Source organism: Eubalaena glacialis, chromosome 2 (genome assembly GCF_028564815.1).
Source record: "Eubalaena glacialis isolate mEubGla1 chromosome 2, mEubGla1.1.hap2.+ XY, whole genome shotgun sequence".
In the NCBI taxonomy this organism is placed as follows: Eukaryota; Metazoa; Chordata; class Mammalia; order Artiodactyla; family Balaenidae; genus Eubalaena; species Eubalaena glacialis.
Window position 1 is genome coordinate 39,126,513 of NC_083717.1, and position 13,882 is coordinate 39,140,394.

The window sequence follows — 13,882 nt, forward strand, 5'->3', positions numbered from 1 at the left end:
TCAGACTGAGAAAGACAAATATTATATGATATCACTTATATGTGGAATCTAAAATATGATACAAATGAACTTACTTACAAAACAAACAGACTCACAGACACAGAAAACAAACTTATGGCTACCAAAGGGGAAAGAGGGGGTATAAATTACAACTTTGGGATTAGCAAATACCAACTACTGTATATAAGATAAATAAACAACAAGATCCTACTGTATAGCACAGGGAACTATACTGAATATCCTGTAATAAATCATAATGGAAAAGAATATGAAAAACAATATATATATAACTGAATCACTTTGCTGTACACCAGAAACTAATACAACATTGCAAATCAACTATACTTCCATTAAAAAAAAAGTTAGTTATCATTTTTCTCTTTTTTAACTTTTGGAGTCTGTAGAACTTTACAGGTCCACATACTAACCTAAGTTGGGAAGCACTGGTCTATGCCTTCAGTCATAATTTGCGATGTTAAATGTGCAAATGTAGATGGACTGATCATTACAGTTTGATAGACACAATATAACAGGATACAAATTTTATATAGGATCAGGCCCAAGGCCCACTGAAAAGCTTTTGATGAATAGTATAGGACCTTCCAATAATTTCTCCACATCTGAGACCTTACTTTCAAATGGAGCTTCTTTAGCAGAATTATCACAAAGCAATGGCATAAAAAGGAGGGAGAGGGAGAGAAAGAGCAGTTCCATTTATAGCAAAATGGTGGACTAGGGTTTAGAGAAATCCTCATGGTAAAGAACAGTAAATAATATTGCATTAAAAATTTTATATAGACGTATTTATTAAATAGATAGCTAAGAGGAAAGGAAAAGGAAAGTAAAAAGGAATCATGAAATTAAAGACAAAGCCTAGGGCCCTCATGGGGTGGAGGTTGGATCAGAAACCTTCACATAAAGCTCGAATTCTCAGAAGGAGATATTCTTAGTGGATAAACCTAAAAAATAAATCCACCACATGCAGGAAGATGGTAGAGGGATATGTACCTGCCTAACTGACCCCTGACTTTAGGTGAAGGGGGAAAAATGTCTCTCCTGGGACTTTCTAACCACAAGCCAGTCTCCAAATGTAGATGGGGCTAGAATTCACACTACTTGTGTAGTCCGAAAAATCAAAAGCCAAAAATTTAGCTGAAAGTTTAAAGAAAGATAACATATAACTTTGAAAAAAGTTAAGGGAAAAAATGGAAAAAAGGAAATAGAGACAATTTCAAATTTTACATAAACTAGAAAAAGAGGGAACATCCCTAATCATTTTATTAAGCTCATACTAAACCAAGGAAGTTCAGTATGAGAAATGAAAATTACAGGCCATTCCCTCTTATAAACATATATGTAAAAGTCCTAAATGAATACCAAACTCAGTAGTGTATAAAAAAGGTAATATATCATCATCAATTTGAGTTCATCCCAGGAATGCAATTTTTTTTTGGCCGTGCCACACGGCAGGCAGGATCTTAGCTCCCTGATGACCAGGGATGGAATCCGCGCCCCCTGCAGTTGGAAGTGCGGAGTCTTAACCACTGGACCGCCAGGGAAGTCCCCCCGCCACGTTGTTTTAAAAGATTAAATAATATAATTCATCACAGTAATAGGTTAAAGGAGTAAAATCATAACGGTCATCTCAATAGATACAAAAATGTATTTGATAAAATTCAACATACATTCAAGAGTAAAACAACAGATCTGAAATGGCAGAGGAGAAAGTAAACTTGAAGATAGATTACAGGAAAATATCAAATCTGAAGAAAATAGTGTAAAAACATTGAGGAAAAATGAGCCAACTCTCAGAGATCTGTGGAACAATATCAGGCATTCCAACATACATACAAATGAAGTCCCAGAAGGAAAGGAGAGAAAAGGGGGATAGAAAAAAATATTTGATGAAATAATCAGTGGACATTTCTCAAATTTGGTGACAAGCATCAACTTAGAGATCCAAAAAGCGTAATCAACTCCAAACAGGAGAAAAACATGCTTGGACTCTTGAGCTAGACGATCTGAGTTCAAATCCCAGCTCTGCCGCTAATTAACTGTGTGACCTTGGGCAAATTAAATTACTTAACCTCTCAGACTCTTAAAATATAAATCTGTAAAATGGAGATGACAGTTCTTATTTCACAGGGTTTTGTGAGGACTAAATGAGATCATCCACCATACAGTGCTGCATAAATTGCTTGGCCTTCTATAAGTGCTAAACATTAGGTACTGTAGTTATTACTATTAGTACATAATAGTATCTTGAACTCTCTCAATATATAAAAAGATTCATGTAATGAAATATTATTTAGCCATAAAAAGGAATGAAGCACTGATACATGCTACAACATGGATGACCCCTGAAAACATCATGTTAAGTGAAAGCAGTCAGTCACAAAAGACCACACACTGTATGATTCCATTTACATGAAATGTCCAGAATAGGCAAATCTATAGAGACAGAAAGAAGATAAGTGATTGCTTAGGGGTAGGAGGTTGGGGGAAGGATGGGAGAATTAGAGGGTGGTAGCTAAATGGTGTAGGGTTTTTTTTTCCTGAGGTGATAAAATGTTCTCAAATTGATCATGGTGATGGTTGCACAACTCTGCAAATATATGAGTTATATTTTTTTAAATGGGTGAACTGCATGGTATGTGAATTATATCACCACAAAACTGTTATTAAACTGTTATTAAAAAAACATTCAAATAAATGCTTAATGAATAAACGTTGAGTAAAAGGTCTTATTTACAGCAGATATTCTCCAGTTGAATTCTTCTCATCTTGATAATCCTCTGAAATATTTCATAATTTAAAGCTTTTTTTAAAACTGAGAAATACAGAAAATAACCTAATAGACACTCATGAATATGTCACTCAGATTTAACAAATGTCAATATTGTGCTATATTTTCTCCAAATCTCTCTTTTTCTTCTTTCAGAAGTAAACGTAACAGATAAAGCTGCTGATGGCCTCTGTACAAATGGTTCTTCAGAACGTCCTTCTAACTTAGGATGTAGACTGTTAACTGAGAGGGATAACTGTCAGATAATGGCAATAAGTGGTGATTAAAATAAAACAACATGAAATAGCATCACATACCTCAGGCATGGTCACAATGTACCACTGCACTAGTTGGGAACTATTTCATATTTTGAAAATTATGAAGAATGTCAATCGCCTCTTAATGCCTTAGTATCTGTTCCCTTATATCCATAAAAATACATTTTACCTGTGAGAGCAGAGTTTGCATGATTGAATTAGCCAGCTGAGAATTTCTTCGAAGAACATCATAGAACCCCTAAAAGGAATCAAACAGAGGACAAATAAGCTCTTTGATGAATAAATGAACAACAATATCCTAACAGATTTAGGTCTATGATCCATTACAAGGTAATTTTTTTTTTTTTCCCAGCATCTGTAAACTACATTTATAGAGTGCTCACTGGGCACATCAGATACAAAAGAGTTGGGACGGGGGCAGGTAAGAACTTAAGAAATTAAATATACACATTAATTTTACCACTAATTTAACTACTAGGGAAGTACAAAATTTGTACAAGTTATACTTTATAATGAAATTTTGATGTCTGTCAAAAGGATAAGTTATACATACAATGCAGTAAAAATGTTTTAAAATTGTGCTTAGTATCACAGAACTACCCCGAAATGGGTTGATAAAATGCCTATACAGCATTATACAGATATATTTCACATTAAAGATTGCTTGTAAAGTACAAATACTTTGACCCCATTGCTGAGAAATCTATGGCTGACAACTGTATGTGCAGTTCCTCTAAGAAACATCGCAGTATTTGTAGTCCATCTCTCCTTTAAACTCCACCTTATTTTTAGTTTCACTTCCTAACGAGTTCTCTTCAGAACTGTTTATACTTCTTTTGTCTGATCATCTTCTTTGAGTTTCCTGATTTCATTTTTTAAACAATTTATAGTTTCACGGCTTGCTTTTAATCTCTCTTTAAGCTCTGCAATTTCAAAGTTTGTTTTTTTTCCCCACAGCTTCTAATTTTTCTCTGGTTTTCACTTCAAGTTCTGCAAATTCTGTTTCATGCTTATAGGCTCCTAAGGTAAGCTGATGAGATGTTGTTAATAATTGTAGCATCACTGCTGTTGGGTCTTGAAATATCATTTCATCATAGAACTCTGAAACCACTGTCTTTTTTCCCAGCATTGCATTGGTGTCTGATTGAAATAGCTTTAATAAATGATACAGGGTTACAGGTCTTTCATTAGGATCAATGAAAAATATTTTGATGATTATTTCGAATTCACCCCAACCTGTTTCAGTAATTTCATATGGAGGCTTAGTAACAACTCTTAAAGGATTGCCATAGCTTTCATGTAATTTAAATTGGATTTTCTTCACATATGCTGACATATCCTCATTTCTGTATGGTTTTACATATACTGTCCACTGATGGGTGTGCCCATCCTCTTCTCTTTTCTTTCCACAATACGGAGCAACATTACCATAAACTATTGGTTTAACGACAGTAACCCCCTTCACTCTCCCGCCGGAGTCAGGCTCAAATTCTGCCATTCTCTTGAACATACTGTCCTACAGAAGAAGCCACCACTGCCAGGGAAAGAGACTGGGGCCAGCGGACTCGCCGCTCCGCTCCTCCCGCGCGGGCCCAAGGAGGAGGGTTTCTGGCCGAAGGAAGACGAGTCAGCAGTGCTCGGGGTGCTGAGGAATCGCCAACGCCTCACGGCAGAGGGTGTCGCGGAAGCCCATTCAGCCCCACGCGGGAGGAGAGCAGGACGGGAAGGGTGGCAGCTACAAGATAATTTTTAAAATTTGGAGGTAGGTAAGATGGAGTTTTTTTTTTTTTGAATATGTTTGACTGTGCAGAAAAGAGTTATTAACACAGTGGTCTGAGACTGTTATCCTTAGAAAGGTCTGCTTCCAAGGTTGGCCCTTGGCTGGTGGCTGGGAATTTGGCTGGTAAACAGTTTTTTCCTATACTGATATAAAACTCCCTAAACAATGAGAAGCTTCCTGTGCCTAAACTGTTTGTACAAACAATATAGTTTATGCTGAAAACCTGATTTCCTTCTGGGAGTTAGGAATTATGGTACATGCTAAGTAAGGGTGCCTATGTGACCAGCTGCCAATAAAAAACCTTGGGTGCTAATAAGCTTCCCTAGTAGAATACGCTTTGCATGTTATCACAACTTATTTGAATATGCTTTGCATATGTTATCACAACTCATTTGCTGGAAGAATTAAGTGCATCCTGTGCAATCTCACTTGGAGAGGACTCTTAGAAGCTTGCACCTGGTCTCCTGTGGACTTCACCCTATGTGCCTCTCGCCTCTGCTGTTTTCTGCTTTGTATCCTTTAACTCTAAATCTCAGCCATGAGAACAAATTTATGCTCAGTTTTATCAGTTCTTCTAAAGAAATCTTTAAACACAGAGGTGGTTTTGGGGACCCCCAATACAACAAACAATTGTTCCAGCACCGTTTGTTGAAAAGACCATCCTCTCTCCACTGAATTACCTTGGGATCTCCGTCAAAACTCCACTGACCAGGGACGTCGCTGGTGGTGCAGCGGTTAAGAATCCGCCTGCCAATGCAGGGGACACAGGTTCGAGCCCTGGTCCGGGAAGATCCCACATGTCGCGGAGCAACTGAGCCCGTGTGCCACAACTACTGAAGCCCACCTAGAGCCCGTGCTCCGCAACAAGAGAAGCCACTGCAATGAGAAGCCTGCGCACCACAACGAAGAGTAGCCCCCGCTCGCTGTAACTAGAGGAAGCCTGCGTGCAGCAATGAAGACCCAACGCAGCCCAAAAATAAATTAATTAAAAAAAAAAAGAAAAAACTCAACTGACCAACTTTATACTTGTTCAATTGTTTTGTTCATTTTAGGTGGTTTACACTCCACATAAATTTTATTATTATTATATATATTTTAAAATTTATTTATTTATTTTTGGCTGCACTGGGTCTTCGTTGCTGTGCGTGGGCTTTCTCTAGTCGCAGAGAGTGGGGGCTACTCTTCGTTGCTGTGCGCGGGCTTCTCATTGTGGTGGCTTCTCTTGTCGCGGAGCACGGGCTCTAGAGCGCAGGCTCAGTAGTTGTGGCGCACGGGCTTAGTTGCTCCGCGGCATGTGGGATCTTCTCGGACCAAGGCTCAAACCTGTGTCCCCTGCACTGGCAGGAGGATTCTTCACCACTGCGCCACCAGGGAAGCCCCACATAAATTTGACAATCAACTTCTTAATTTCTACAAAAAAAGCCTGGGATTTCATTGAATCTACAGATATTTCTGAGACTTAAAAACATTAACAATATTAAGCATTCTCATCTGTGAACATTGCATATCTCTCTATTTATTTAATTCTTCTTTAATGTCTCTCAGCTATTTTGAGGTCTTCAAGTGTACATATCTTGTGCATATTTTGTTGAATCTATCCTTAAGTATTTTTTTATCTACTATAAATTTTGCTTTCTTTCAATTCCAAACTGTTCATTGCTAGAAAATAGAACTATAATTGATTTTTGCATGGTTATTGATCTTGTATTCTACCACCTTACTAAACTCATTTTTCGCAGACTTTTTGATATTGTCTATGTACACTAAGTGAACAACACAGCTTTACTTTATCCTTTCAAATCTGTGTGCCTTTATTTCTTTTTCTTGCCTTGCTGCATTGGATCAGACCTTCACTTTAATGCAGAATAAAAGTTTTGAGGACAACTATCCTTGTTCCTGATCGAAGAGGAAACGCATTAAGTCTCTCACTATTTATATTAGATGTAGGATTCATAGACACCCTTTATCAGGTTGAGGAATTCCCCTCTGATCTTAGTTTGCTAAGAGCGTCTGAGAGTTTTACCACAAATGAATGTGGAACAAAGATTTTTTTTTTAATTTTTTATTTGTATATTTTTGGCTGCGTTGGGTCTTCTTTGCTGCGTGTGGGCTTTCTCTAGTTGCGGCGAGCAGGGGCTACTCTTCGTTGCGATGCGTGGGCTTCTCATTGCAGTGGCTTCTCTTGTTGCGGAGCACGGGCTCTAGGCATGCCGGCTTCAGCAGTTGTGGCACGCAAGCTCAGTAGTTGTGGCTCGCGGGCTCTAGAGCGCAGGCTCAGTAGTTGTGGCGCACGGGCTTAGTTGCTCCGCGGCATGTGCGATCCTCCCGGACCAGGGCTCGAACCCGTGTCCCCTGCATTGACAGGCGGAATCTTAACCCCTGCGCCACCAGGGAAGTCCAAGATATTTTTAATTATTAAAAAAAAATTCAATGCTTGCCTGAGTATGCCAGTAGACTTTAAAATGTTCTAATCTTTTTTTTTTTTTTAATTTATTTATTTATTTTTGGCTGTGTTGGGTCTTCGTTTCGTGCGAGGGCTTTCTCTAGTTGTGGCAAGTGGGGGCCACTCTTCATCGCGGTGCGCGGACCTCTCACTATCGTGGCCTCTCTTGTTGCGGAGCACAGGCTCCAGGCACGCAGTCTCAGCAGTTGTGGCTCACGGGCCTAGTTGCTCCGCGGCATGTGGGATCTTCCCAGACCAGGGCTCGAACCCGTGTCCCCTGCATTGGCAGGCAGATTCTCAACCACTGTGCTACTAGGGAAACCTAAAATGTTCTAATCTTTAACCCAGCAATGTGGTCAAATATTCAGGTACAACAACATTCATGGTGAAAAACTAGAAACAACGGAAATGCTCCAAAACAGTTAAATAAATTACTGTATACATAAAGAACACTTTTTAGCATTAAAAATTATGTATCAAAGAACATTTAATGAAATGGGAAAATACTTACAACATAATATTAAGACATAAAAGCTAGATAAATCTTATGATTCCAATTTTGTATAAATATACATGTATAAGTGCTGGGATTAGTAATAATATTTAAAAAAATATTTTCCTGTATTTTCTACAATGAACCTGAAAAATCCGATGTCTGGTACAGTGCCTGGCAACCACTGTAGCTCAATAAATGTTATTTTAAAAAGAGCAAATAAAAGTATTACAATAGCTGTTCTCTGAAATGACTTCCACTTAATCTACTTGCTAGATTATCTAATGCTCTCCATCCTATGAAATATGTATGCTGAAGTACACAGCATACTAAATGCTAGCAATCGTAGTGCAATCCCTCATGACTGCAAACTTTTGTTCCCACTGGCTGAATTATATCCTAATCACAAGTCAGTAGTAATATTTGTTCCACTCAGTTTTTGCTAATTGTACCATCATTGTTAATTATGTGATCTAACCAGACATTCTGTAAACTGTTGGAAACCAAGTGCAAAACGAAAAAGAAGTTGTTTCTGGGAATTCCCTGGCCGTCCAGTGGTTGGGACTCCACACTTTCACTGCCGAGGGCACAGGTTCAATCCCTGGTCGGGGAACTAAGATCCTACAAGCCATGTGGCATGGCCAACAACAACAACAACAACAAAAAAAAGAGAAGTTGTTTTTATAAAAACTAAGTTGAATGTTTTGGAAAGACTTAATAAAAGTAAATCTCTAAAACCAATTTCTGATGAATTAGGGGTAAGACAATTCTAAAAACTTAGGGGAAAAACTGAACATATCTAGAAGATTTCTATACTAAGACTGTATCTGAAGTGTCTTAAAGTTTTTATCCTACTTTACATAAGCAAAAACTTGAAATTATAGGCAATACATTAAAGTTATGGTTTGTTTGAGAGACAGGAAGTTCCAAATGGCAGACTCATACTCAAAACCAAAAGAACTTGGCCTTAAAACAAAAGACTGGTAAATTAACAGTACATTTAAATATTTCAAATTAAAATAAAACATTTAAGGTGTTTTAACTATTCTTTATGATTCCTCACCTTAAACGACTTTTTGGCTAAGCATCACTAACTACTGCTCCTAACTGCATTAAATAAGAGCATATCTACTGTACTTTGATAATCAGAAAAAAAATTATTAAAATTAAAAGGATTATTAGTGGAGTTGGGGAGGGAAGTACTACATCTCTTTACTCTGCTGATTTACCTCATAAAGCATGAGTCGAACATCAGCCTGCTGGCCTAAGCATCTCCGCAAACTATCCATGATCTCAAGGCAAAAGGTTTCATTGGCGACAGAATTGTAACGGCTATGGACATCCACATGGACCTGAAAAGAAGAGAGGCCAGTTCATGTCTATCTTACCAGAGTAAGTAGTTTCTATTAAGGGGGTAAAATGAGCGGATGTACTTGGTCAAAGAACCTTACATTTAGCTTTCCCCATATGCCAAAACCCAGGACTGAGGCCGACATTATAATCATTATTAGGCCATGATAAGTTATCACTCTTATTCTAGTTTGGACTAAGAGAATTTTCAAGCACTTAAAAAAATTAACTCTTCCTTATTCCTTAAGATTTTCCTTGGCAATGTCACCTGCTTAGGAAGGCACACAGATTATTTCATGCCTCTAGAATTCAGTAGTCATAATAAACTTGATTTTACATAAAAGGTCTAAAAGACTTCCTTAAATGTCTTCAATAGCTAGAAGAATTGAGCTCTTTTTGGTTCCGTGAACTCCTGAGAGGTTTAGAGGTAGGTAGTTGTTTTGTTTAGATATGGACTTGACAAAGAATAACACTGCTTGTTTGATTCACATAATAAATTCAGCCATTATAGACCAAGAACTCCTAATCCTTACTTCAGGCATCTTAGTGAGGAAGTTAATACTGACTGAGGTCAAATCCCAGTTCTACCCATTACTGGCCATATCACCTTGGGCAAGTTATTTAACCTCTCTCAGTCTCAGTTTTCTTACCCTTAAATTGGGAATAATAACAATACATAAATGATACCCAGTGTTAATAATATTTAATCTATGCCATATGTTATAAACAAAAGTTTTGTATAGTTATACCAGAGCAATAAAGGATTCTTAATGAAACTGGTAAACAGATATGTCTCTTATTTACAAATCATATATTACTGAATTTAAATGACAAAGACAATTTTATTGCTGCAAAACCTAGATTATCAAATTACTGTAAAAAGTTTTGTTTTCTCAGGTTACAGGTTTTAATAGATGTGCAAAGTAAATAAACTATTAAAATTGGGGACAATAGCAGTATTTAGCCTCAGAGAATTGCCGTGAAGATTAAATGAGAAAATAAATGTAAAGCACTTAGCATAGAGTCTAGCACAGTGCTGTCCAGTAGAAACACAATACAAATCACAAATGCAAGCCACATATACAATATTAAATTTTCTAGTAGCCAAATCAAAAAAGTAAAAGGAAACTGGTGAAATTAATTTTAATATTTTATTTAACCCAACACAGCCAAAATATTATCTCAACACATAATCAAAATAAAAAATTATTAATGAGATAGTTTACATTCTTTTATCTCACACAGAGTCTTCAAAATCCAGTGTGTGTTTTACACATAGAGCAACACTCAATTTGAACTAGCCACATTTCAATCAATATTCAGTTCAACAGCCACCTTGAGGCTAGGGACTACCATATTGAAAAGCACAGTTAACACACAGCAAATTTTCCATTAAAAAGTGTTGGCTGATATCATCATCATCATCATCATCAGACTCTCAGTTTCAGGATCATTTGTACAACCAGAACAGGAGTAAAAGAAAAGAGTCTGCACATCATCAGCTCCTGCATCAGTGCACACACTATAAGCTGGTGTGAAAAAAAATCCTTACCTGGCTAATACCAATAGACTGACTGCACTGAGAAGACGACAAGCTGCCTAAAACTTTAAAGTTCTTCAGGAGCAGCAAAAACCCAGCAACTGCAGATTTTCGGGCATCAAGCTGGCTAGCTCAGGAATAGACACAGAAGAAGTTACCAAACAGTACTGATTTCACAGGAATAGGCTTCTGGGTCAGAAAAATTCAGTTAGTTCTGTACAGGAAGGGAATATGTATAAACAGTGAAGCACAGAGCAAAATAAATTGAATTTATATACTCAAAATAAGGCATCGGCTGTTCACAGCAATTAGTAGTATAGGAATTCAGCTGAATTTTGCATTATCTACTTAACCTCATGACACTATGTATACTTTCCTCTATCCTGCTGACAAGTCTATGAGGGAAATGAGAACAAGAGTGCTGAAAGGCTGTACAGTGGGTTGATAACTCAAATGTAAGTACTAAATATAGCAAAGGAAATTGCTGATTTTCTCTGAGTTTAAAGGAGCACTTCCTTTCTTCATAGAGGAGTGCAGTGCTTGGTGCCTTATAAACCCTCCATCCAGAAAAATGATACACTCATCTCACTGAGGCTCAATGATTAATTCATGTTATAGATGCTACAGTCTACAACCTTGGCCTATCAGACATGCTTTTGGGTAAGGAGTAACAACAAACTGTCAATTCTAGAATAGGGATAAATAGCATATGGCTACTTACTAGTTGCTCCTCTGAATATCCATGAGTGTATTATAATATGGCCAATGTGATATTAATTTGGTATCTTATCCTTAAAGTAACAAATGCTTCCCACATATTACCCATCTCATAATATCTTTAGGAGATGGTATTATCATCTCTAGCTTGGGTTAGGAATTTGCATGACTGCTGTGAACAGGTTGTACTAGAGATGACTGCAGAGAGGACTCTAAGTAACATTAGGAAACATCACTTCCTCAGATCTCATGGGTGGCTACATACCTGGCAAACATAGCTTTCCGAAGGACAAGTATCAAGGAGTCTCTTATTGACAAGCTGACTTTTAGAAGGGGCTGAAAGAGGAAGAATCAGTAGGTAAAAACAGCAATTTGTTTATTAGCCTTAGCACATTTCTACTCAATACTGTTACCATTTGGCTTTTATAAGAAAGTTTGGCTCTGTTTTATAAACAAGTTGCATTGTTTATTACACTTAGTAATAAGGACAATTTTATATTTTGAAATGCTAAATTGAAACTAGTTGTGAATACCTTTAAACCTACTGTCCTCAATTAATAATTTCCTAAGAGCCTTTCAATTACTTCACTAACTTGAAACTGAATCAAAGGGGAGAGAATAGCACTATGAAGAGGGGGTAAACTTGGAAAATAGACTCTATTTTAATAGAAAGTTTTATGTTCTAGAATCAAGGGAAACAGTATTTCTTACAGGTACATATGTGTAAGAAATACATCAGACCTCCACTCGGCAGTTCAACCTCAGCTGTGGTAAGCTCCTTAGGAGTCAAGACTTACCTGCACTGCCTTCAGCAGCCCTTGTACAGTTTGAAGGGGCAGAAAGGACAAATAGTCAAAAGTTTCTGTGACTTTAGAAGAACAACTTTGAAGAACTAAGGGTGAATACATGATGATATTTGAAAGCAGGTCTGAAAAACAGAATCTATAATCAGTTGCCTCAAATAACTAAAAACGTTTCAAATAAAAGGAACATAAAATGGAGAAAGAAATGGTAAAAAGTTTTTTGTTTCTTTCTCAAATAAGTCAAGTACACTGCAATATAGATTTCTTCTGATTCTATATATTAATACTTTAAGGTCAATGTAACCAGGATACTTGTAAAATTTCTTCTGGTGATAGTATAAGACTATAAAAATTAAACTGTCTAAAAGAAAGGAAGAAACCCATTATACTGCCTGAATAAGTAGCACACATTGTCTTCATATTTCCAAACTGAAATAAATCAATAAATATTTATTAATTTCTATTATGTGCAAGCATAATAATATGGTCCTATAAGGAATATTCAAAAGCACAAAACCTGGTCTCTCTTCCTTCAAGAATGTTAATTTAGCTGGAAGTCAAGAAAAAAATATTTTAAAAGAATGAAAGAAGTAATAGAATGATATCAAAAATCTAATAATTCCAAACATTGTTTATTGTCTAGCAAATGGTAAAGAGAGAGTTTAAACAGGAGCGCAAAGGAAGAGATCATTATGAGATGGTGTGCTTTAGGAGAGCAAAGAGAAGAAGGAATTTAAGCTGGATTCTAAAAGGTGGGTAACATTTAGATGCACAAAGAACTGGAAAGAACTATTATATTTAAAGGGAAAAGTACGAGTAAAAGTACAGGAAAGGCAAGTGCAAGACATATTCAGAGAATGGTGGGGAAATCTGTGGAGATAGGGTGAAGCATTCAGAAAAGTAAATAATGGAAGTTAATGCTGGAAAGGCAGGTTGGATCAAATTGTCATGGACTTTTTTTTTTTTTTGGCCGTGGCACATGGCTTCTGGGATCTTAGTTCTGCGACCAGGGATCAAACCCAGGCCCATGGCAGTGAAAGCACTGAGTGCTAACCACTGGCCCACCAGGGAATTCCATCAAGGACGTTAAATACCAGGATAAAGAGCTGGTAATTTATGAAAGAAGGTATTGGTGAGTTTTGAATGACAGAGTGGTATTTCAGGAATACTGATCTGGCGGCAATTTGCAGGGAGAATTGCTGCAGAGAAAAAAGAAAGCAGGGAAACCAGTTAGGAAGCTGTGGTAGTAGTCTAAATGCAAGGTTATAAGACTGGGAATTAGGCAATGAGTGTACGTGTGTGGGGGAGGGTATAAAAAAGAAGAAAGAGGTAACAGTATGAGGGAAAGAACGAAAGAACTTAGGTACCAAGTGTATTTGAGAAGACTAAAAGGAATTCTAGCCTCTGAGACTCAGAGCCATGTTTCAGATAACAGAAATAGGGACAACGGAAAGGGGAATTTGTTTGAAGGAAACAGTATTGCATTTGAAATAAAAGGAAAAAAAATACTAAACGGAAATATCCAGCACAGCAGGAATGAAGTCATTGAAGCACTGAACTAAGAAAAGAGGAGAGTCTTGACATAAAGATTTGGGAGCCATGCCCACAAAAGACCCCACCAAAATAACTGAAATCATGAGAAGGGGTATGATATCTGCAAGTAAGAGAATGTATAAAAAGAGGGACAGACACT

At 37.2% G+C, this 13,882-nt stretch overlaps 1 protein-coding gene and 1 pseudogene across 3 annotated transcripts in view; both read right to left on the reverse strand.

The window, feature by feature from the left end:
- The window catches only part of FANCI (FA complementation group I), a 79,914-nt gene that overhangs the window by 22,529 nt on the left and 43,503 nt on the right, over positions 1-13,882 (reverse strand). For all 3 annotated transcript variants that reach the window (XM_061179953.1, XM_061179952.1, XM_061179954.1), the window contains exons 15-19: positions 12,184-12,314; positions 11,652-11,722; positions 10,682-10,796; positions 9,009-9,131; positions 3,233-3,301 (exon numbers count right to left, since the gene is read on the reverse strand). In XM_061179953.1, coding sequence (XP_061035936.1) covers positions 3,233-3,301; positions 9,009-9,131; positions 10,682-10,796; positions 11,652-11,722; positions 12,184-12,314 — 509 coding nt within the window. The remainder of the gene's footprint in view (positions 1-3,232; positions 3,302-9,008; positions 9,132-10,681; positions 10,797-11,651; positions 11,723-12,183; positions 12,315-13,882) is intronic.
- On the reverse strand, positions 3,889-4,573 carry LOC133084958 (YEATS domain-containing protein 4-like; annotated as a pseudogene).